Source organism: Dendronephthya gigantea, unplaced genomic scaffold (genome assembly GCF_004324835.1).
Source record: "Dendronephthya gigantea isolate DGI-Jeju-01 unplaced genomic scaffold, DenGig_1.0 000092F, whole genome shotgun sequence".
Taxonomy (NCBI): Eukaryota; Metazoa; Cnidaria; class Anthozoa; order Malacalcyonacea; family Nephtheidae; genus Dendronephthya; species Dendronephthya gigantea.
Window position 1 is genome coordinate 328,247 of NW_021163102.1, and position 23,648 is coordinate 351,894.

At 35.9% G+C, this 23,648-nt stretch overlaps 3 protein-coding genes across 3 annotated transcripts; 1 reads left to right on the forward strand and 2 right to left on the reverse strand.

Annotated features, from left to right (window-relative positions):
* Window positions 1-2,541: 2,541 nt before the first annotated feature.
* LOC114533489 lies at window positions 2,542-7,606 on the reverse strand. The gene is made up of 4 exons (XM_028555018.1): window positions 7,518-7,606; window positions 5,042-5,263; window positions 3,633-4,359; window positions 2,542-3,238 (listed from the first exon to the last, which is right to left on the reverse strand). The coding sequence occupies exons 2-4, from the start codon at window positions 5,250-5,252 to the stop codon at window positions 2,542-2,544; spliced, it is 1,635 nt and encodes a 544-aa protein (XP_028410819.1). The 5' UTR covers window positions 5,253-5,263; window positions 7,518-7,606.
* Window positions 7,607-8,517: 911 nt separating this feature from the next.
* On the reverse strand, window positions 8,518-11,935 carry LOC114533544. The gene is made up of 4 exons (XM_028555077.1): window positions 11,723-11,935; window positions 11,024-11,245; window positions 9,936-10,662; window positions 8,518-9,792 (listed from the first exon to the last, which is right to left on the reverse strand). Exons 2-4 carry the CDS (start codon window positions 11,232-11,234, stop codon window positions 9,051-9,053), a joined length of 1,680 nt encoding a protein of 559 aa, XP_028410878.1. The 5' UTR covers window positions 11,235-11,245; window positions 11,723-11,935; the 3' UTR covers window positions 8,518-9,050.
* A 150-nt stretch (window positions 11,936-12,085) lies between these two features.
* Window positions 12,086-18,935, forward strand: LOC114533478 (acyl-CoA dehydrogenase family member 9, mitochondrial-like). The gene is made up of 20 exons (XM_028555006.1): window positions 12,086-12,782; window positions 13,408-13,501; window positions 13,642-13,743; window positions 13,832-13,938; window positions 14,236-14,336; window positions 14,502-14,580; window positions 14,728-14,799; window positions 15,074-15,176; window positions 15,342-15,415; window positions 15,837-15,912; window positions 16,303-16,373; window positions 16,491-16,604; window positions 16,675-16,732; window positions 16,798-16,868; window positions 17,111-17,190; window positions 17,325-17,448; window positions 17,820-17,897; window positions 18,119-18,247; window positions 18,328-18,400; window positions 18,563-18,935. The coding sequence occupies exons 1-20, from the start codon at window positions 12,594-12,596 to the stop codon at window positions 18,655-18,657; spliced, it is 1,890 nt and encodes a 629-aa protein (XP_028410807.1). The 5' UTR covers window positions 12,086-12,593; the 3' UTR covers window positions 18,658-18,935.
* Window positions 18,936-23,648: the final 4,713 nt, after the last annotated feature.

A 23,648-nucleotide genomic window follows, 5' to 3' on the forward strand; every position in this document is an offset into this window, starting at 1 on the left:
TTTGCTTGACTGACAAAAGAATAGCTAGAGGAGATGTAAAAAGAAATGTAGATGATATCACTGCTTACCTATAAAAAATGAGATTATAGATTGATTATAGGAAAAGATTGTAAATCGTAGATTTTTAAAGGCCTTATCCTATCTGTTGTCGAATGTCTGACGAAATGTAAACAATGCGTCCGGACACATTGAAACACGAATAGGTATCAGTGGAAAAAAATAGGAAATATCAATTATCAATCCTCGCATTTTTACATTTTTTTGCCAAACGCATTCACTGCCATTCAGAAACAATACATGTGATAAACAATACATTCGACAAGTGAACTAAACGAATTTCAAGTTACATATGATATTATATAAATGCTTGCAAATATAGAACACGAAACTGGGGTATAATATGCATTGACATAAAGATCCAAGAAATTTTTCAATTATGGGCGTCGAGGGGAACCGGGGAAGGGAATTTGGTAGGGTTGGCCGTGGGGTTATATCTATATTGCCAACAATTGTATTACTAGGTTACGTAACTACCGTACATTATTTTTCCTTTTCATGATCAACTTTTCAAATCTTTACAACCGATTTAAATTCATTTCCATCCATTCGGGAATTATAAGCTATAGCACTTCTCAGTATAGTAACCATTATTGTCAAGATTTTACGAGAATTCAATGCCTGTGCCAAGTTTTTGTTGAGTTGTTATAGTTGAGTACATGCATGGTGTTTTGTACACCGTTATTTTACTTCAAACATTGCAAAGGTCTTTTTTGAATTCTTTAAAAAACAGTCTTTTCTGAATTCTTTAAAAATTATACGTGTTTTGTGCAATTTCCAGCAAACCAATATCTTGTAGGCAAAAGAAATAGGGAGGGTAATAGGGTTATTACTATCGTACTGTGCTAAAACACAAAGACTATAAATGTGACTCCTAAGTTCATCAACTTTGTAAACGTTTGTTTATTTGGGGTCTTTAATCTTTATCACTTTATCCACCCGCCATGAAGATTACCCCGTTGCTTGGTTATATGTCGGAGGTGGTTCATTTGGGTTGGGCTACAGCCCGTATCCAGATGTCTGAGCTGTAGTTGGGTAGGGTGCCTTTCCTTGAGGCCCGCCATACGCGAATGGTACGCATGAACGCATACGTGCCAAGCTTTACTTACACAATTCCAGAAGTCGAAATTATTTACAATTTAATTGAAAATTAAGTTTTATTTATTGAATACGGTTTCTATAATTCCTTTAGAAACAAAAATTGATGGGGAAAGTCGAAGAGGAAGTATCTTGAACTCGAAGTTGCTAGAATGTATTTTCTAACTATCCAACTATCCAAGCTTTTACAAGAATAGTGGAGATGAAACAAGAAATGTAGATGATATCACTGCTTACCTGTATTTTATAGATTGATTACAGGAAAAGATTGCAATTCGTAGATTTTTAAAGGCCTTGTCCTAGCTATCTGCTGTCGAATGTCTGACGACATGTAAACAATGCGTCTGGACAAGTTTAAGTCGTTTCAACTCAAACCCATAAGAATGAAAAAAAATTGGCAAATATCAAATATCAATCCTCGCATTTTTTGCCAAACGCATGCATTCACTGCCATTCGGAAACAATACATAAGACATAAGTAGATTGGCTATGACATAACTAGTTGTGATTTGTGAATCTGTGAAATGATAACTAATTAATTTCAGGTAACCGGCACAAAAAACCATACACAAACCGTCGATCGAGTGGATGATATCCCTATCCCTAGGAGTAGGGACTGTAATTTAGTGGTTGAGTCGTCACTCATAAAAGCTTAGTCTTTGTGTACTAGCCATCGATGTTTACGAGTACATCGTAAGACGTTTTTCATTGGAATTTGGAATGTTTGAATAATTGGAAGTGAAACATTCCATCTTCCACCGAATAAAAATATTCTTATTATTGTACGAATGAAAATATTTATCACTAATATTTGTTTTTTATGACACAAAGAAGGTCATTGTTTAAGCGAAAACCAAAAAAATAAATTCAGTCAATGGTGTAAAGTGAAATTGTATCATTGACATTGTGTTGTTGATGAATGTCCAAAGAATGACAAGTGAACAAAACAAATTTCAAGTTAAATAAAATATGATATAACTGCTTGCAAATATAGAACACGAAACTGGGGTAAATAACATACACTGACATATAGATCGAAGAAATTTTTGAATTATAGGGGCCGAGGGGGAAGGGGGTTGGTAGGCAACAATTGTATAACTAGGTTACGTAACTAACGTACATTGTTTTCCTTTTTTATGATCAACTTTTCCAAATCTTTACAACCGATTTAAATTCATTTCCATCCATTCGGGAAATATAAGCTATAGCACTTCTCTAAAGTGACTATTATTGTCAAGATTTTACACGAATTCAATGCCTATGCTAAGTTTTTTATATTTCAGTACATGCATCGTGTTTTGTACACCGCTATTACTATCGTACGGTGCTACACAGAGACTATAAATTAACGCGACTCCTAAGTTCATCAACTTTGTCAACGTCTGTTTATTTGGGGTCTCTATTCCACCCCGTTGCTTCGGTATTTATTGGAGATGGTTCATTTGGGTTAGGGTACAGCCCGTATGCAGATGTCGGAGCTGTAGGTGCGGTTGCTGGAGGTCCCCCATACGCTGATGACACGCCTGAACCCATCGGTGGATACGGTGCTGCAGGCATACCAGTACCGTAGGGTGAAGAAGACGCAAAGCCAAAGGCTGGGGCGGTGGGTTGCTGGGTAGTGGGAGGATCGTATATAAACCAAATACTGTGAACAAACTGTCCGGAAACATCACCAGCCATGTAGACTCTCCAACTCCGTGCGGCAAAAGCCTCGATGATATTGCATAGAAAGCTTCGTATATGATACGCGTCGTTATTCAAGCCACCATTAAATGGCCGCCCGTTTAATTTGAACTGCCGGACGCCACCGAAACTTAAATTCTTAACTTTTTCTTCTTGTATTCCTTTTGACCAACGACTCAGGAGAATTTTTTTGAAAGATTCAACAAGTTCGGTAGGCATGTTGATACATCGAAATTTGTCCGCATCGTTGAGACTCAAACACATGATCGAGCAGTGCTTTGGTTCACGTTGTTGGAAAATAAGCACAGATTTATCAATTGGGCGCAGTGAGATATCAATGACTGCAATATTATGCCAACCTTGATTTAACATTGCCTCGAGAATCTTTAGTATCAAATACCTATAAAATAATACGATGAATTGAGTAAAATGAATTGGAATAAGTTTCATGATACCAGAGGGTTTTTGGTCGATGAAAACTCGATCGGAATTACTTTATCCCTTTGATTCTTCGTCCACCAATAACCTTCTAATATTGATCTCTATCTTGATATATGCCAAGAGCATGTGTATATTTTACAAGAAGCAACAGCTTTTTTAAATATCAGTCTCATTTAAATGTAGGTTCAGGAACTGTCCAGTACGAAATTTCACGACGCAATTTAATGGTCACTGTTTCTGATATATTTCATACAGGTGATACAGTCGCCCGTCGCCGAACCTATCACGCCGGGTTATGCCCGGTAATAAAGATGTTCAGTTCCCAGGAATGGGTCTTGATAACTAAAATTCACCTTGCCATCACTGATTCCTCCTTATAAGAAAACCAAGGATTTCCAGAGATCTTAAACTCCCAACTGCCATGATTATCCTTCTCTTCCTGTAACGTTCCATGAGACCAAACATTCTGGATGACACAACGAATCATATTGACTGTACTCTCGGGAGCGCAAATAACACGTAAACGATCTGCCCCACTCAAACTGATCGTACAAAACTGCCCTGGCTGTCCGGCAGGCAGTTCTGGGTCATAACGAAAGAATAACGAATCTAATACACTTTTAGGGTTAACATTCACTGTAAAAACATACTGATAACTATAGAGTGTGGTAACTATGTTTTGCAAAAGCACATTGGCCATGGCTGATTCACTGAGGCCCATTGTTGTACACCATGGATTTCCTGACATCTTTATTTCCAACACACCATTTTCGTATGATTCGTTCTGTATTCCCTTTGTCCAGTGATGGTATATAACCTCTTTTAGTGGTGGGATAAGATGTGATGGAAGGTTAAGAATTTGCAACTTGTCTGAGCTACTAAAACCAACACAAACAAATGGATGGACAGTGGTGAAATTAATTGGAGACCTCTTTAGAAAGATTGTGCTTTTACCACTAAATCGCCCCAGGTCACAGGAGACCACAATCCTCCAACCCAAACTGAACAATCTATTAAGAATAGTGGCAATCAGTTGCCTTGTTTGCTGTGAAGTGCTGAATGTTAGATCAAATGGATTACCTTGAAAAATTACAAGTATGATTTGGTCTTCAGTTATGAGATACAGTTTCTAGGAGTTTTTAGAAGTAGGGTATAGATTTTTCTCAAGTATCATTTTATGTTGTCTTTCTGTTTAGAGGCAGTATGTGTCTATATATACTAGATAAAATACATTAACTATAAAGGCAGGGTGTTGGAAAATATAAAGGCTGGCAGTGGCCTGATCGAAGCATAGGAAGCCCAGACAAATGAGTCGAAGTTAATAAAAATCGGCCGTAAAACACTTGAGATATGTGTTAAAATGAATTAAAGTATGTAATTTGCTACAAAACTACTGTTAGAACCATGTATGTAGCGTGCTCCAGTGGCAGTGGCGCTGCCATTTGACTATGCAACTAGCGACGTAACTTACTATATTATTGGGAAGGAAGGAAACTCTCGCCTCAATTTTTAACATGTTGAAAATATTTGACTTATTACTTCAACTTATTTGTCTGGGCTTCCTATGATCGAAGTTCATTCACAATCATCAATTGACAAACCTAAAATAAATATTATTCCTCTATGGTTTCTGGTTTTGTCCCTACAGCCAGGCTTTAATTAAACTTAATTTCATTGACACAATAGGATTAACTTGCTTTTTCTTTTTATCTAATGTGTAATAAAAAGTCAGTGTTTAAAAACAACATTCTGTTAATATTACCTTTGACTTTAAACATCCAGCCTGTGCCACATATAGCATGCTCTCTTTGAATACCATTAGGCCAAGCATCAATAATAGCTTGTTGCATGGTAGATAATGTTCCACTATCATGGTGGATTACAGTAATACCATCACCATACTGAAGTGCAATGCACATTGTTGAAAAACCAGGTGGTACTTGGACAAGAGGAAGGGAAGTATCATTCCCCATGGTGATAACAGCTAATGTTAAAAACAACAATTAATCAGTGGCATTAAAGTCAATGCATTTGATGGTTGAGGGTGCAAAAAAGGAACACTATCACAGTATAGGCATCCGGTGGATAGTTATAGTCATACATGATACATGCGAAGCTTTACTTACACAATTCCAGAAGTCGAAATTGTTTACAATTTCATTGAAAATTACATTTAGTTTATTGAAAAAAGGTTTCTATAATTCTTTTACAAATAAAAATTGATGGAGAAGTTGAGGCGGGAATATATCTATACTTGAGACTTCGACGTTGCTAGAGAGTATTTCATATCCAAGCTTTTATGCCTGTCTTTTTGCTTGACTAACAAAAGAATAGCTAGTGGAGATGTAACAAGAAATGTAAGTGATATCACTGCTTATCTGGGGCCGGTTGTATCAAGCCCGTTTAGCTTAAATGGTGGTTAAATTCAGCATTGAAAGTACGTCTGCCGTTTTATTCAACAAACGAACTAAATGTTTTTAACCTTAATACAAAGATACTGTTTACAACTACATATTCAGTGCATAATATTCAAGTTGACTCATTCAAGAGAGATGTAAGAGTGTTATTTAATTTTGACTTATCCGCCGTTTAAGCTAAACGGGCTTGATACAACTTGCCCCTGTAACTAATTTATAGCTTGATTATAGGAAAAAAATGTAAATCGTAGATTTTTAAAGGCCTTATCCTATCTGTTGTCGAATGTCTGACAAAATGTAAACAATGCGTCCGGACAAATTGAAACACGAATAGGTTCAGTGACAGTGGAAAAAAATAGAAAATATCAATCAATCCTCGCATTTTTTGCCAAACGCATTCACTAGCTGCCATTCAGAAACAATACATGTGAATGTCATAAACAATACATTCGACAAGTGAACTAAACGAGTTTCAAGTTACATATAATATTATATAACTGCTTGCAAATATAGAACCCGAAACTGGGGTAAATAATATGCATTGACATATAGATCCAAGAAATTTTTGAATTATGGGCGCCGAGGGGAACCGAGGAAGGGATTTGGTAGGGTTGGCCATTGGGGTTATATGTAGGCTATATTGCCAACATTGCCAACAATTGTATTCCTAGGTTACGTAACTAACGTACATTATTTTTCCTTTTTATGATCAACTTTTCAAATCTTTACAACGGATTTAAATTCGTTTCCATCCATTCGGGAAATATAAGCTATAGCACTTCTCAGTATAGTAACCATTATTATCAAGATTTTACGAGAATTCAATGCCTATGCCAAGCAGGGCCGTCCTCAGGATATTTTACAGGGGGGTGTAAGGTCATCTTAACCGACTGATCGACGTACTTGTACCGACTACACTCTGGATGAAACTTTGTCAAGTATATATTGGATCGGTCTATAGTGTCAAAAATATTTTTAACCTTAGAATAAACTTTCTGGGGGGGGTGTGACACCCCCCTAAACCCCCCCCCCGTAACTCCGGGCCTGATGCCAAGTTTTTATTGAGTTGTTATAGTTGAGTACATGCATGGTGTTTTGTGCACCGTTATTTTACTTCAAACATTGCAAAGGTTTCTGAATTCTTTAAATAACATACGTGTCTTTTGCAATTTCTAGCAAACCTATATCTTGTAGGCAAAAGAATATAGGGAGGGTATATAATAGGGTTATTACTATCGTACAGTGCTAAAACACAAAGACTATAAATGTGACTCCTAAGTTCATCAACTTTGTAAACGTTTGTTTATTTGGGGTCTTTATCCACCCGGTCCCCGTTGCTAAGCCAAACCCGGCAGGCGGTCTTTCACCGTCATCGGCTTGCCCGAATTTAGGGACTGCCTGCCATGAAGATTACCCCGTTGCTTGGTTATATGTCGGAGGTGGTTCATTTGGGTTGGGCTACAGCCCGTATCCAGATGTCTGAGCTGTAGTTGGGTAGGGTGCCTTTCCTTGAGGCCCGCCATACGCGAATGGTACGCATGAACGCATACGTGCCAAGCTTTACTTACACAATTCCAGAAGTCGAAATTGTTTACAATTTAATTGAAAATTAAGTTTTATTTATTGAATACGGTTTCTATAATTCCTTTAGAAACAAAAATTGATGGGGAAAGTCGAAGAGGACTGAGTATCTTGAACCCGAAGTTGCTAGAATGTATTTTATATCCAACTATCCAAGCTTAATTAATGCATGTCTTTTCGCGTGATTGATACAAGAATAGTGGAGATGAAACAAGAAATGTAGATGATATCACTGCTTACCTGTATTTTATAGATTGATTTGAGGAAAAGATTGCAATTCGTAGATTTTTAAAGGCCTTGTCCTATCTGCTGTCGAATGTCTGACGACATGTAAACAATGCGTCCGGACAAGTTTAAGTTGTTTCAACTTAAACCCATAGGAATAAAAAAAAATTAGGAAATATCAAATATCAATCCTCGCATTTTTTGCCAAACGCATGCATTCACTGCCATACATAAGAAACAATACATAAGACATAAGTAGATTGGTTATGACATAACTAGTTGTGAATCTGTGAAATGATAACTAATTTCAGGTAACCGGCACAAAAAACCATACACAAACCGTCGATCGAGTGGATGATATCCCTATCCCTAGGAGTAGGGACTGTAATTCAGTGGTTGAGTCGTCACTTATAAAAGCCTAGTCTTACGCCTGTATTCAAAAAGCTCACTCACACTCATACTCACTGAGTGTGACATATAAATTTTGTTAATGCTGATCAATGAGAAAGTTTTTTCTGAATAGATGGAAAGATATAAGATAAATCACTAAAAATCAAGCCCCTATTCGGCTGGAAATACCGCCATTGAAACGTTACGAGAAGATTAAGATCTCGCACTCAATGAGTTTAAGTGTGAGTGAGGTTTTAGAATACAGGCGTTAGTCTTAGTCTTCTGTACTAGCCATCGATGTTTACGAGTACATCGTAAGACGTTTTTCATTGGAATTTGGAAGGTGGAATGTTTGAATAAATGGAAGTGAAACATTCCATCTTCCACCGAATAAGAATATTCTTATTATTGTACGAATGAAAATATTTATCACTAATATTTGTTTTTTATGACACAAAGAAGGTCATTGTTTAATTCTTTAAGTTTAAGCGAAAACCAAAAAAATAAATCAGTCAAAAGTGAAAAGTGAAAATTCAGTTAAAGTGAAATTGTATCATTGTGTTGTTGACGAATGTCCAAAGAATGACAAGTGAACTAAAAGAATTTCAAGTTTAATAAAATATGACATAACTGCTAGCAAATATAGAACACGAAACTGGTGTAAATAACATACACTGACATACAGATCGAAGATATTTTTGAATTATAGGGGCCGAGGGGGAAGGGGGTTGGTAGGCAACAATTGTATTACTAGGTTACGTAACTAACGTATATTATTTTCCCTTTTTATGATCAACTTTTCCAAATCTTTACAACCGAATTAAATTCATTTCCATCCATTCGGGAAATATAAGCTATAACACTTCTCTAAAGTGACTATTATTGTCAAGATTTTACAAGAATTCAATGCCTATGTCAAGTTTTTTATTGTTCAGCACATGCATGCATGGTGTTTTGTACATCGCTATTTTACTTAAAACATTGCAAAGGTCTTTTCTGATTTTTTTTGAAAAATATGCTTATACGTGTTTTGTGCAATTTCCGGCAAATCTATGTATTGTAGGCAAAAGAAATGGGAAGGGGGTTAATACTATCGTACAGTGCTACACAGAGACTATAAATGTGACTCCTAAGTTCATCAACTTCGTGAACGTTTCTCTATTTGGGGTCTCTATTCCACCCCGTTGCTTCGTTATATGTTGGAGGTGGTTCATTTGGGTTAGGGTACAGCCCGTATCCAGATGTCGGAGCTGTAGGTGGGTAGGGTGCAGTTGCTGGAGGCCCCCCATACGCTGACGGCATGCCCGAACCTATCGGTGGATATGGTGCTGTAGGCATACCAGTACCGTAGGGTGAAGAAGACGCAAAGCCATAGGCTGGGGCGGTGGGTTGCTGGGTAGTGGGAGGATCGTATATAAACCAAATACTGTGAACATCTATTGGATAATCTGCTCCTTTATCTTGATGCACATACTTTGCGGAAACATCACCAGCCATGTAGACTCTCCAACTTCGTGCGGCAAAAGCCTCGATGATATTGCATAGAAAGCTTCGTATATGATACGCGTCGTTATTCAAGCTACCATTAAATGGCCACCCGTTCAATTTGAACTGCCGGACGCCACCGAAACTTAAATTCCTAATTTTTTCTTCTTGTATTCCTTTTGACCAACGACTCAGGAGAATTTTTTTGAAAGATTCAACAAGTTCGGTAGGCATGTTGATACATCGAAATTTGTCCGCATCGTTGAGACTCAAACACATGATCGAGCAGTGCTTTGGTTCACGTTGTTGGAAAATAAGCACAGATTTATCAGTTGCTCGCCTTGAGATATCAATGGCAGCAATATTATGCCAACCTTGATTTAACATTGCTTCGAGAATCTTTAATATCAAATACCTATAAAATAATGCGAAGAATTCAGTAGCTATATGGATTGCAATAATAGGTTTCAAGATACCAGAGGGTTTTTTGGTTATTGATTCCCGGTGATAACGATGTTCAGTGCTCAGGAATGGGTCATGAAAACTAAAATGTATCACCTTGCCATCACTGATTCTTCTTTACAAGAATGCCAAGGATTTCCAGAGATCTTAAACTCCCAACTGCCATGATGATCCTTCTCCTCCTGTATCCTTCCATGAGACCAAACATTCTGGATGACACCACGAATCATATTCACTATACTCTCGGGAGCGCAAATAACACGTAAACGATCTGTCCTATTCAAACTGATCGTACAAAACTGCCCTGGCTGTCCGGCAGGCAGTTCTGGGTCATAACGAAAGAATAACGAATCTGCCGTACTTTTAAGGTTAACATTCACTGTAAAAACATACTGATAACTATAGAGTGTGGCAACTATGTTTTGCAGAAGCACCTTGGCCATGACGGATTGCAGATCTGTTGCCCACCATGGATTCCCTGACATCTTTATTTCCAACACACCATTTTCGTATGATTCGTTCTGTATTCCTTTTGTCCAGTGATGGTATATAACCTGTTTTAGTGGTGCAATAAGGTGTGATGGAAGGTTTAGAATTTGCAACTTGTCTGAGCTACTAAGACCAACACAAACAAATGGATGGACAGTGGTGAAATTAGTTGGAGACCTCTTTAGAAAGATTGTGCTTTTATCATTAAATCGCCCCAGGTCACAGGAGACCACAATCCTCCAACCCAAACTGTACAATCTATTAAGAATGGTGGCAATCAGTTGCCTTGCTTGCTGTGAAGTGCTGGAGCTGGATGTTTGATAAAATGGATTACCTTGAAAAATTGAAGGTATGTACAATATATGGTTTGTTCTTCATGCAGTTATGAGATACAGTTTCTAGGGGTTTTTAGTAGTAGGGTATAGATTTTTCTCAAGTATCATTTTATGTTGACTTTCTGTTATGTTGTCAGTATATGTCTATATATACTGGATAAAATACATAAACTATATAAAGAGAGGGTCAATTTGGAAAATATAAAGGCTGGCAGTGGCCTGATATTCATTCACAACAAATGATTGGGCTTCAAACTTTATTCCATTGACACAATATGATTAGTTTGCTTTTTCTCTCTATCTAATCTATTATCAAAAGTCAGTATTCAAAACAATTAAACAACATTCTGTTGATATTACCTTTGACTTTAAACATCCAGCCTGTGCCACATATAGCACCCTCTCTTTGAATACCATTAGGCCAAGCATCAATAATAGCTTGTCGCATGGTAGATAATGCTCCACTATCATGGTGGAGTACAGTAATACCATCACCATACTGAAGTGCAATGCACATTGTTGAAAAACCAGGTGGTACTTGGACAAGAGGAAGGGAAGTATCATTCCCCATGGTGCTAACAGCTAATATGTTAAAGACAACAATTAATCAGTTCCATCATAGACAATCCAATGCATTTGATGGTTAAGGGTAGAGAAAAGGAACACAATCACAGTTGAGACAGTGTCATTTGAAAGATCATTAAAAGATCACGTGGATAATTCTATTCATACATATCCAACAAGCCCATATCAACTTGTCAACAAGATGTGAGATTTTTAGGTGTGTACATGCCAAGCTTTACTTAAATACACAATTCCAGAAGTCGAAATTGTTTACAATTTCATTGAAAATTACATTTTATTTATTGAAAAGGTTTCTATAATTCTTCTACAAACAAAAATTGATGGAGAAAGTCGAGGAGGAAGTATCTAGAGCTCGAAGTTGCTGGAATGTATTTTATATCCAACTATCCAAGCATGTCTTTTCGCGTGATTGATACAAGAATAGTGGAGATGCAACAAGAAATGTAGATGATAAATCATGATATCATTGCTTACCTGTATTTTATAGATTGATTATAGGAAAAGATTGCAAATCGTAGATTTTTAAAGGCCTTATCCTATCTGCTGTCGAATGTCAGACGACATGTAAACACTCCGATATAATCATCAATCTTGCAAATATGCAAATTTATTAGCAAATTTATGCAAACATTTTGTTAACAAAAACTTGAAACACGATAGGAATGGAAATATCAATCCTCGCATTTTTTGCCAAAGGCATTCACTGGACCTTCACTGCCATTCAGAAACAATGTATAAGACATAAGTATATTGACTATGACATAACCAGTCTTGGATTTTTGTGAAATGATAACTAATTTCAGATTTTCAGGTAATCGGCACACAAAACCATACACAAACCATCGAGTAGGTGATATCCCCAGCGCCTGTATTTAGTGGTTGAATGGTCACTCACGAGTACATCGTAAGAAGATTTTCATGAGATGGAAGGTGGAATGTTTGAATAAATGAAGTGAAACATTCAATCTTCCACCGAATAAAAATATTCTTGTTATTGTACGAATGAAAATATTCATGACTATGTTTGTTTTTTATCACACAAAAAGAGATCAATGTTTAATTCTTCTGATTAATCCAAAAGACGTCTTTCGCAGAATCGCCGGTACCAGTACGGCAGTACCACGGTACCACTGTACCAGTGAGCATCGCCTGGTCCGCCTCCGTCCCTCCGATCAGGTACCGAGTATTCACGATACTGCGAGGCCAGATTATATTCCACTGCAGTAAGGTCGAACTCCATGTTATGGCCGCCAAGTTAGGTAGACTGAGCTGGTCGACTGAGCTGTTGTTTGTCTAAATGATCTGAAAAAAGACTGAGAGGGCAAGTAAACGTGCCCACGTCACGATGAGTATCTACACCAAGCTTATACGTGGTTTTCCACGGTTCTGTTGGCCCACAAAACATTCTTTTGGAAAGTTCTTAAATGGGAATTTATATGTACAAGAAGTGCAACTACAATTGTCCCGAAAATTTCATTTTAGCCCCTTATCGCCCGTATTTGCTAAGGAAATTTTCGTGGGCAATTTTGTGAAGGTAATTTTTCTTGTTCCTTCGACGTATGGTCGTATTCTAAATTTCTAATTCTCTGTGTATTGTTTACAAAAATAATTGGTATCACGTGGCACATGATTGACATGAATGATAAATTATTTAAAATCTCAGCAGGAAATGTACAGCCAGTCACAAAAATAAAAAATGCCATACACTTGCCTAGTTTTATATCTGACCTTTGAATGTGAGCCAAGGAATTTTATCTAAGTGGCATTGGGAATTTGTGACCCACATTCCCTTCCCCAATTTTAAAAATTGGTGGCTGCATGAAAAGTATAGGCTGATTTAGCTTTAGGAGAGAAACATCAAGGACCATGTGAAAATGGCAAATAAATGGTGTGGCACATTCATATATATGAGTATTATGCCATTTTCACATCTGCATTTATGAAGTGCTCTAAATCTGCCTAGTGTTCTTTTTATTTTTACCCCATGCCTTTCCATATCATTTGCATTTCTATTTGTTTGCTTTCATAAGATATAATGATATAGGCAGTTACATCTCTAAATTATTTCAACTGACAATCTTCTGACTTAATTAATTGTATCATAATTAGTTTGTGCTTGTTGAATTAATATGTGGTAAAATCACATTTTCTTTCTTAAGGATAAGGTTTTCCCCTATCCAGAACCAACAGATGACCAACAGGAAACATTACAAATGATGATTGATCCTGTGGAAAAATTTTTTGCAGATAAAGGTATATAGCTGTTGGTACTTATTGGTTACAAATATTTTCTGAAGTTGCACATCTTTGCTATAGTATATATATTCTTCTCTGTGCCTGTGCATAGTTAATTATGGTCTGTACTGTTTCAATGTTTTCATTAAATAAATCAGTGGATTCAGCCCAAATTGATAATGAAGCAACAATTCCAAAGGATGTACTGGATGGACTTAAGGAGCTAGGCTTGTTTGGGTTGCAAATTCCTGAGGAATATTGTAAGACACAATGTTTTTTATGTCATTCATTATAAGTCTGAATTTGCATACTTCGATCATGTTGTGTATATGTTTACCTAATTTCTAGCTGGACTTGGTTTATCAAATACAAATTATGCTCGTGTTTTGGAAACACTTTGTACAGACCCAGCAATTGCTGTAACTCTGATGGCCCATCAGTCCATTGGTCTTAAGGTGGGTAGCCTTAGACCTTTCTTATAATGACGTCAAACGCGGAAAGTCCGATGTTACACAAAATTTGATTGGCTCCACAAAACTATCGAGCCAATCAAACTTCGTGTAACATCATACTTTCCTCGTTTGACGTCATTATAAAAAAGGTCCATTGACATGTCACAAGTGCTATATTTTACATAGAAATTTAGTATGCAAAATTGCAATATAAAAATAGCTATAATTTCTCTTTCTAATAGTATATGTAAACCTTTTTGCAATGAACAGTGGAAATGAAATGTTGAATTAAATTTATAGGGTATTCTAATTTTTGGTACAGAGAAGCAAAAAGAAAAATATCTACCAAAACTAGCTGTGGGTGAAAACATGGCGGCTTTCTGCCTAACTGAGCCATCCAGGTGTGTTTTACTTGTTATGGTTATGATACGTACATCAGTCCCTGGAATGATATTCCAGTTTTTCATTTACAACATTACATTGCCATATATGACCATAATTCAGGTTTACAAGAATGCTCAGTATCTGTTTGTTTAAACTGATTAAAATATAAATCTTTGTTCTAGTGGAAGTGATGCTGCCTCTATACAATGTAGAGCAACCTTAAGTCCAGATGGAAAGCACTATATATTAAATGGAAATAAGGTAGGATATACAGCTGTGTTTTTCAGACAGGTTATAAATGTGATTGAATGATTTGTTATAATCACCTGCAGAATAGTTACAGTATGCAGCTATAATGTTATCCACATTATTGATACATGCACTATATCATCATTCATCATATTATAGATATGGATATCAAATGGAGGCTGGGCAAACATATTTACAGTATTTGCTAGAACAAATGTGACAAATGAAAAGGTAAAAAGCTCAAGTTCAACTACTCCATAGCGAAGTTTAGTGCATTTAGTATTTATTGCTAATTAATATATTTATAGGCTTAATGTAAACACATCTCATATCAGGGAACATGAGCCTGTGTTTGCATCAATGACAATTGATTTGTCATTCCCGATCACGGCAAGATGCATTTCAACTATTAGAATCTTAAATAAATGTGGTACAAATTTACTTTATATACAGTATTTGAGGAATAATATATGCACATTCACCTTCTGTACTTATAATTCCAAAGGGTGAAGTTGAAGACAAGATAACAGCATTTGTGGTGGAGAGGGATTTTGGTGGAATAAGTAATGGAAAACCTGAGGACAAAATGGGCATCAGAGGATCAAACAGTAAGTTTGTATCTCTGTGTATCAGATTTTATAAGTTAATTTAAACATCATTTTTTTTTTAACTAAGAAACTGGTGATATACACAAGTGATCATTTCCAGAAGGTTTTTGAAAGTGATGAAACATTCCTCATGCACAATCATATTGATAATAATTACATTTTCAGCATGTGAAGTGATATTTGAAAACACTCCAATTCCTGTTGAAAATGTTCTTGGTGAAGTTGGAGAAGGTTTCAAGGTACATAACATGCGCAAGCTTCCTGTGGAAACTTTCTAGATGTCTGTCAAATGGTTTAAAACTTTCTGTCATTGGGTAAAATGATTTTTGGTGTTGACACTGCTGCTGACTAGCAGTGCAATGTACCCAGGTGGTTAATCAGGAACATGCTTTGTCCGCAAATTACGTCAAAGCGCACACGTTTTATACACGTCTATATAATACTCTTAATAACCCTTCTTATGTATTAAAACTCTCAATTATTCTTTTACTATATATTAAATTTTCCGGACGCAACCCCTTTTTTAATAAAACCGCTCCCAATAACCAGTACTTTCACTACAAAAGCACTCTCAATCACCCTTTTACTAAACATATGCAAGCACCGTGAATTACAGTAAATACCAAATGCAGGGATATAATTAATGCTTCTTATATTCAGGTTGCAATGACCATCTTAAACAGTGGTCGTTTTGGCATGGCAGCTGTTGCCTCAGGTGGAATAAGAAAGATTATCGGTACGTTTTGAGACACGCCGTGTTTTATTTCCAATGTTTCCCTCTGTAAAATATAGACATAAGATATTTTTACAATTTTGATGATGTCCACCTCAAGGCCCCAGACACGTTACCAAAAATTCCGTTTCTAAAATTTCCAAATTTCCGGAGATTAAAGTTGGAAAAAATGTAACAATGACTATATGAGAGTCCAGTTATCTTGTAATCTTGTTTCTACGTCATTATCCACAGTTATGCTTCTTTCCCCTATAATCATTCTTTATCACAGGTACCGATAATGCTATGTGATGTGTAAATATGTAGACAGTTAGAGTTCAGGTGGGATTATAAATATTCAGTAGCTAGTAACTGTACGTACTGTAACATATAAATCTCGTGTCTCTATTTAAGAATATGCCTCAGAGTACGCCACTCAGCGAGAACAATTTCAGCAAAAACTATCATCATTTGGACAGATACAGGTGCGTCGAACTACAGGGCTTGTTTCAATTAGCGTAGCATATTACTACTCTACATATGCCCCGGGGGACGAGAACCATTGAAGTGTTAAATAAATTTTAACTTTTTTAAAAATATAGGAAAAATTTGCTCGCATGGCCATTACAGGGTATACTGTAGAATCAATGGCCTATCTTACATCTGGAATGGTTGACAAGGGAGAAGATTGTTCACTGGAGGCTGCAATGTGCAAGGTAGGTGTTGGATATCGCTTTTATTTCCTGAGTATATATAACAATCTTTTATTGTAAATCTTGTATATAGATTTATAGCTCGGAAGGTGTTTGGGATACTGTTAATGATGCTCTGCAAACGTTGGGAGGTAGGTTGATGTTCTACATTGTCATTCTTCACTTTTTCTCTCTAAATTCGTATGTTCTGCTTCAGGGCTTGGTTACATGAGAGCTTTTCCATACGAAAGAATAATGCGGGACACTAGAATAATGATGATTTTCGAGGTATGTCACGCATGCGCCCGTCGGTTAATTTGCTTTACAATCGGTTGTACTGGGGCCGGTTGTATGAAAGCCGCATAGCGCTATCCACTTTCTCAATCGCTTTAAAACCGCCTGTTGCTTGCTATAATTTTGGTTAAATCTTGGTATTCCTAGAACGGTTGAAAAAATTACTATCCATTGGATAGCGCAACCGGCCTCTGGTCTACTCGTATGACTTGTGTGATGTATGTGTATTTTAACAGGGTACAAATGAGATTCTTCGTATGTACGTTGCTTTAACGGGAATGCAGTACGCTGGAAAAAAGCTCTCGAATCTCGTAAAGTAAGTTAAAAATTTTACCTGCTATTCCATAATTTAAAGAATAGCGTTCCTGTAACTTGTTTACATACCTCTGTTCTCTGCCACTACCCACCATAATTACCGATATCTTCTACATTTACATTCCATTTCCTCAGAGCTCTGAAAAGCCCTGTTGCAAATCGTGGTGTGCTGGTAGAGACGATATTTAGGCGGCTCAAATATTCAATTGGAATGAAAGGAAATATAAACGTGTCTGATTCCGTACATTCAACATTGAAGGTATATCAACTTTTAGCTATATCAACTTTAAATAATATAGTTACCACCTCTTAAACGTCCGTTGTAATAAACACTGCTCCCATAAGACTTATTGTACACCTTCCTAACAAACGTGTCTCGCTCAATTATAAGTACTCTCTCCATTAGAGAATGTTCCTCTCTAATAGACACCTATTTTGAATAAATTTTACATTAACTAAGTGTTGCCCCAGTAATGTGTGTCCTCGGTAATGAACGACCCGTCAATAAATTAAGTCTATCTGTTAAAATGAATACATCGCTATCTGATAAATTATCTCTTAATGACACCATGTGCACCCCACCCTCTCCTCATTTGCAACCAGTTTGATTTTTTTGTTGAAATGTTACAGAAAAGTGCGACGAAACTGGAAGAAAATGTTGTCGACTTTGGTATGGTCTCGGAAAAGCTACTTAGAAAATATAAGAAGGTGTGCTCTAGGAATCGTTGTCCGTGTGTCTTTTTTTAGGGAAGATTAACTTGTATATCTCGATCTAGAGTACCCGTTCCGGACCCCCCACTTTTGTGTACTTTACGGTTAGACCCCCACATTTTTAGGCTAAAACGCCCTGCTAGCTCATCTTATCTTTTATTTTTCTCAACTTATAAGTTCGAGTTTTTAGTAATTTCGGTATTCTTCATTTTTTTCAGGATATCGTTGACCAACAGTTATTGTTAAAACGATTGTCTAATGTCATTATCAATATATTCGGAATGACAGCCGTGTTGTCAAGGGCAACTAGAACAATGATGAAAGAAGATTTAAATGCTGAATATGAAGTATGATGCTTTCATCCACTTTGATTTAATCTATAAGTTACGAAATTTTCACGCGGTAACGTTAATATTTCATTAAACAGGTTTTACTTGCTAATACATTCTGTCAAGAAGCATATCATTACAATAGAGCAGCCCTTGGTGAAATTAAGAAAGGTATATAATTACAGAATATAAATTATATAAATTAACATATATTTTAAAAATTATTATCACCAAGATTAGTTTACTTAAGCATCATGATCATCGTCATCACAATATGACTATATATGTATGTGCTAGTATATTTTACTTTATACCACAACAATTTCAATGCAGGTACGCTACGAAATGGTGATTCAAATCTCGAAAAAATCGCTGCTGGTGTTTTTGAACACAATTCACAAGTGCCGCGTCATCCTCTTAGCTTCTGAAACCACCGTGCTGAAACCGCGTGAATGATTTTACACTACGTATTTCTACCAACGAACTCTACAGTGAAATGTTTTCCTAGTTTCAGTGACGTGCACAACAAGAATCACTTTACTCCCACTCTCCGACTTCAGGAATTCTTATCGCACGTGAACCATTTAAGGGGCCTTATTTATATCGTTGTATCAGCCAAAACGTACAAAGATTAACCGATAACTTTTACTATAAACTACTGTAATAAAATATGCGGTTGTATTCCATTTTTTGAGCGCTTTTTTGCCCTAACACTTTTTAAAGGCCGTAGTTTATTCTAATAAAATAAAATATTTATCTGAAAATATTATCGTTGCATGGAATACATATATATATAGTTTCCTGAAGTACACAATAAAAGTTATCAATAAATAACATTGATAACACATATATAAATACTTACAACCCAAGGGGACTGGGACTGGTCGTGACGAGCAGTTCGCTTGGTCCAACATTCGCATTCAGCACACCTAACAAAGATCAGGGTACCCAAGCTATATAGGAAGTTTATGGTTCAGCGGTATATACAAAGTGACTGGAGGCCGTTGAGTCACTTCATCTCCTCTTTCTTGATTTTTCTGCATAAGAATGGTACTGTTTAAACAATGTTTTGTACAAAACTAAATTGTGAAAATCTAACTAGTGAGTGAGAAAGATCTTTACAAGACTTTCTCATGTAAGACGTCAAAAGTCTTCATGATGTTACACGAACTTTGATTGTCTCGTTCTTTCCTATTTGGGTTTAAATTCGTTCTTCTAACGAACTGCAAAATGTTGTTTCACCTTTAAAATTGCGAAATTCATATGCAGTATACATATACTTGTGAGAATGATGATGCCATTGTGTATGTGATAGGCAACTGACAAAGGGGTCTATCTATAATACCAAAATGTTAAACTATTTAACAATTAGCCGCCTCATTTAACAATTAGTCGCCTATATTCCCTGAGCAGAAAGCGAAGTGAATATAGGCTTGTAATCACCGAACTTGAGGCGACTAATTGTTTTCGTATAAATTTCGAGGTGTTTATAAATAAGAATAAACACAATTTCATAAAAAATTATAATTACTTTAAATTTCTTATTCAAAAAAAAAGCATCAAAAGGTTAGCTATAGTCACCGACCAGTGACTATCACTTCAGAGACCGTGAATTTTGACCAATCAGAATGCAGGAAAGTCGTAATTGATTTACTCTCACCTATTCTCGGCATTACCACCTTAAAATACACATTAACCACGCTTGCTCTTGTCAGCTACCTCTGTAGCTCAGTGGCAAGAGCATTGCACCGGCGTCGCATAAGCGTTGGTTCCGTTCCTGCCGGAGGACCGATAGTTGACTAATTTTAAATTTCTTAACTGTTCCTGGCTTGAAATGAGTTTATATATAAAGACTATAATTCGTATACTGTATCACTATATAGAATTTTATTCAAAAATTGTAATATATATTTCTTCACCACAAATATGTTTCTTTTACACGTGCATTGAAAGGCATTGAATATGCGACGTCGTCTCCATGCATTTGTTTCTTTGTATGCAAACTGATGCGGACGTCTAAATTGTTTTGATCATTTATCCACAAGGCCTTGGACGGTTTTTTTGAGCTCATCTAGTGAATTTCGTGTTTCTCTCAGTTCATTTTGCGTTTCTCTCAGTTTATTTTGTGTTTCTTTAAGCTCATTTTGCGTTTCCGTCAATCTACTCGTAAGATCATTTCGTGTTTCTATATTTTGCTTTCTCAAGTTCTCCATATCTCTTTCGTGTTTTTCATCCCTTTTTTTAATGCGTTCTTCAAGTGCGAGAATATCTTTTTCCAAATGGGAAATATTTTTTTGATCATAATCTGTATCTTCCTCAAATATTTTTATATTCACATTTATCTGCTGAGCCCTTTCTTGGTTTGCTACCAGGTTTTCCAGAAGAGGGACTATCGTTTCTCCACCGTTTCCTGCCTCAATTATTTCTTCAGCCTGCATAATCAGAATTTCGTTCACTTCTACAATTTCTTGTGCAATCGGAGAAAGCATATTTTGTTTCAAAATATAGTTCAACAATGAATCGCTTTATTCCTTGCCGATTTCCTCCTATGACAAAACATCAGAAAACAGAATATAATGTTTCTACCGGATGGGCTTGTGCAGAATTGGAAACTATACTTCTCATTTGTTCACTCAAATTCGCTCTACTAATGTATAAACTGCAGTTTTTCGCTTTATGTTTAGGAGAATATAAATGATAATGCATGCATTGCATGCATGCATGTGATCAGCAACAGATATCTACGTCTTAAAGTTGGAGACAAACAGCCGGATAATTGATAACAAAAAGAAGCGTTACAAATGATCGGGTTTATAAACTATATATACCAAATAAATTCACTGCCATGCATATAACTTTGAACGAGCTGTTTCCTTATAAAAGAAAGTGTAGTTAGAGTTTACTTACCAGTTTCCGGGAATTCCCTTTATGAGACTGATGTCAACGGAACGTCTTAAAAAATAAAACCATGCATTGTATTTATGGCACCTCGGCCTACCTGCTAGCCTTGTTGCGATGGCAAAGAGATATATAAATGAAAACAATAATTATGCATTATTGCTGAATAATGCAATATGATTTGCTAAGTCTGCTTTGTCTGTATATGCGCTGTCCATAGTTTAAATCTGGTATGCAGTGAGATTGCAGCAAATTATCTATTTTATATAAACCTATAAGTTCTAACACCTAATATAATTTAAACCTTTAAACGACCTGTTCTTCTCGAAATAAGTGGAACCCTACACACAAAAAAGCTCACACATCAACAAAAAACTGTTTTATATTTTCAAGTTATAACTAGGTAATAATAATTTCATATTTAATATTCCGTTTTAAGAGCATATATTCTTTATGTTTCTAAATGCATTTGATTGAGGATCGACAATAGATTACTGCGCTGTGTTATAGAAAAAAGCTGATGTAGATCGTCGAGTTTACGAGATGCCCAGCTGGATTTGTGCCCGAAATGTTGTTTCATTATTTTACTATTATTATATATTGCATTACATATGGTTTAATATGGTGGCCACAAAAATCTTAAAATGACATAGAATCCAGCCATGATGTCACGATTGGGAAACGTTCTTCTTCGGTATTTGTTTTTTTATTTATAACTGAATTGAAAGCTTTCGATTATAAATTGTTCACATCGTCAGCCCTTTTCTCTGTCCAATAGACTACGGATATATAGAAATAATAGACATATATAGCTATATAGTGTCTCCAAATATTCAATTTACCTATAATTTCATGTAGTATTTTTGTCTTAGGATAAACATTACCGCTTAAAATTTAACCGACGAAGACTGAAGTTATTAATTGTATTGAACACCACAATATTGGAAACAGAAATAATTTCATAATAAAATCTAGATTCTAGGATTTTTTTGATAAATAGACATTGAATATATTAGACTTGATTGATATATTTATTCCAATATAGCAAGAAACAGCGTGGCATCCTCTAATAACCTCGTATATCTGTGGTATAACAACTGCATGCCTAAAACACTTCTCGATTTTTTGCTTATCATTATATGATTGACCACATTATAAGAAAAACTACAATCTCTCAACGAAAAGAAACGTTTCTAGCCTAAATGATAAACAATGTTAATTTATTTGTTCCATATGTTTGTTTAATTTAATGCAACAAAAAGTAAACTTAGCACTATATAAAAGGATTTATATTTCCTAACCTGCATCAACATGCATGCTATTTTTGTTTTCTTCTCTTTGCATTTGGAGCTGGTGAACTTTCCTGCTACCGGCTTTGGAACCAAATATATATATATAGCCTAAAGTTTGCACTACAGGAGGCATAAATACAACTACTCTATTGGCAAATAATCTGCTGAATCGTGTTTTATAAAAATCTGTCAGAGTCAGATAATATATGATATATAGCTGTTACACCCACACTGGTTCTACTGTTATATATTATTTAGTGCTGTGTTGCTTGTGTATACTTTGATATATAAGGACTGTCATGGTCTTCTTATGGTATGTTGGTCAAAATTCTATTGAATTTAAACCCCACGGTCTATGGCAATTACTAGTTGCTTGATGCTAATAAAAATACTTTAAGAATTCAGTTATGGATGTTGTAGAAGAAATATTTGATTAAAACCTAGGAACAAGTCTCGATGTATCGTTGCAAACGTTTGCTATAATTAGCATTCTGCACACCAACCATGGTGTGCACACGCATGCATTTCTATCTAGGACACTTCCTTGCCAATTCAATGAAGGTTCCGGTCAGTCTGTTGGTTAAATTGATTACTATGTTGTGGTAATTGTTTAGTTTAAATAACAAAAGTCATCGGTCCCAGTTTTCTTCCTTGACGCACGCCACCGTTCACTGATGACTCTTTGGGGTTCCATACTGCGAGTCTGATCTTTTCTATCCGTATCCTCATTTTACAATCAATGCAATTCACTGCTGAGATTACTTTTTGTATCACTTTTTTGTCTTTCTCTTCAGTTTATTGATTGGAATTGATAGCAAATTGTTTTGTTTTAAAAATTTAGATCATGGAACCCTTGATACGATAATGTATTTCATGTGTATCTGGTTATTAACTGTTCCAGTACCACCCATCCGCTGATGACTGAAGCTGACACTGACAAATATTTTTCTTCTTTTATTGTTTAATTAATATAATACAGAAACAAGGTAGGATATACACTAAGAAATAATAGGAAAGTCAAACCAGTTTATCTATGCATGCATTGTTCATTAATCTCTATGACGATCATATTTACTTTAAACGAACTAACGTTCGTTACCATTACTATTATTACGTTCAATTCCATGCACATTTCTCACATTTATAAATTCCACACGAGTATATCAGTGTAATAAGTACAAAAAAATTAACACCATTTTTTAACTCAACTTCTTTCTCTGGTACGCGAG

Excerpts from the sequence above, each read along its gene's own strand:
- LOC114533489 (XM_028555018.1), bottom strand. The coding sequence starts at position 5,252 with ATGGGGAATGATACTTCCCTTCCTCTTGTCCAAGTACCACCTGGTTTT. Across the intron at positions 4,360-5,041 it reads CTGGATGTTTAAAGTCAAAG|GTAATCCATTTGATCTAACA; the intron begins GTAATATTAACA and ends TAATTTTTCAAG. Across the intron at positions 3,239-3,632 it reads GAGGAATCAGTGATGGCAAG|GTATTTGATACTAAAGATTC; the intron begins GTGAATTTTAGT and ends ATTATTTTATAG.
- LOC114533544 (XM_028555077.1), bottom strand. The coding sequence starts at position 11,234 with ATGGGGAATGATACTTCCCTTCCTCTTGTCCAAGTACCACCTGGTTTT. Across the intron at positions 10,663-11,023 it reads CTGGATGTTTAAAGTCAAAG|GTAATCCATTTTATCAAACA; the intron begins GTAATATCAACA and ends CAATTTTTCAAG. Across the intron at positions 9,793-9,935 it reads GAAGAATCAGTGATGGCAAG|GTATTTGATATTAAAGATTC; the intron begins GTGATACATTTT and ends ATTATTTTATAG.
- LOC114533478 (XM_028555006.1), top strand. The coding sequence starts at position 12,594 with ATGAGTATCTACACCAAGCTTATACGTGGTTTTCCACGGTTCTGTTGG. Across the intron at positions 14,800-15,073 it reads CAAATGTGACAAATGAAAAG|GGTGAAGTTGAAGACAAGAT; the intron begins GTAAAAAGCTCA and ends ATAATTCCAAAG. Across the intron at positions 15,913-16,302 it reads TGGAATAAGAAAGATTATCG|AATATGCCTCAGAGTACGCC; the intron begins GTACGTTTTGAG and ends TCTCTATTTAAG.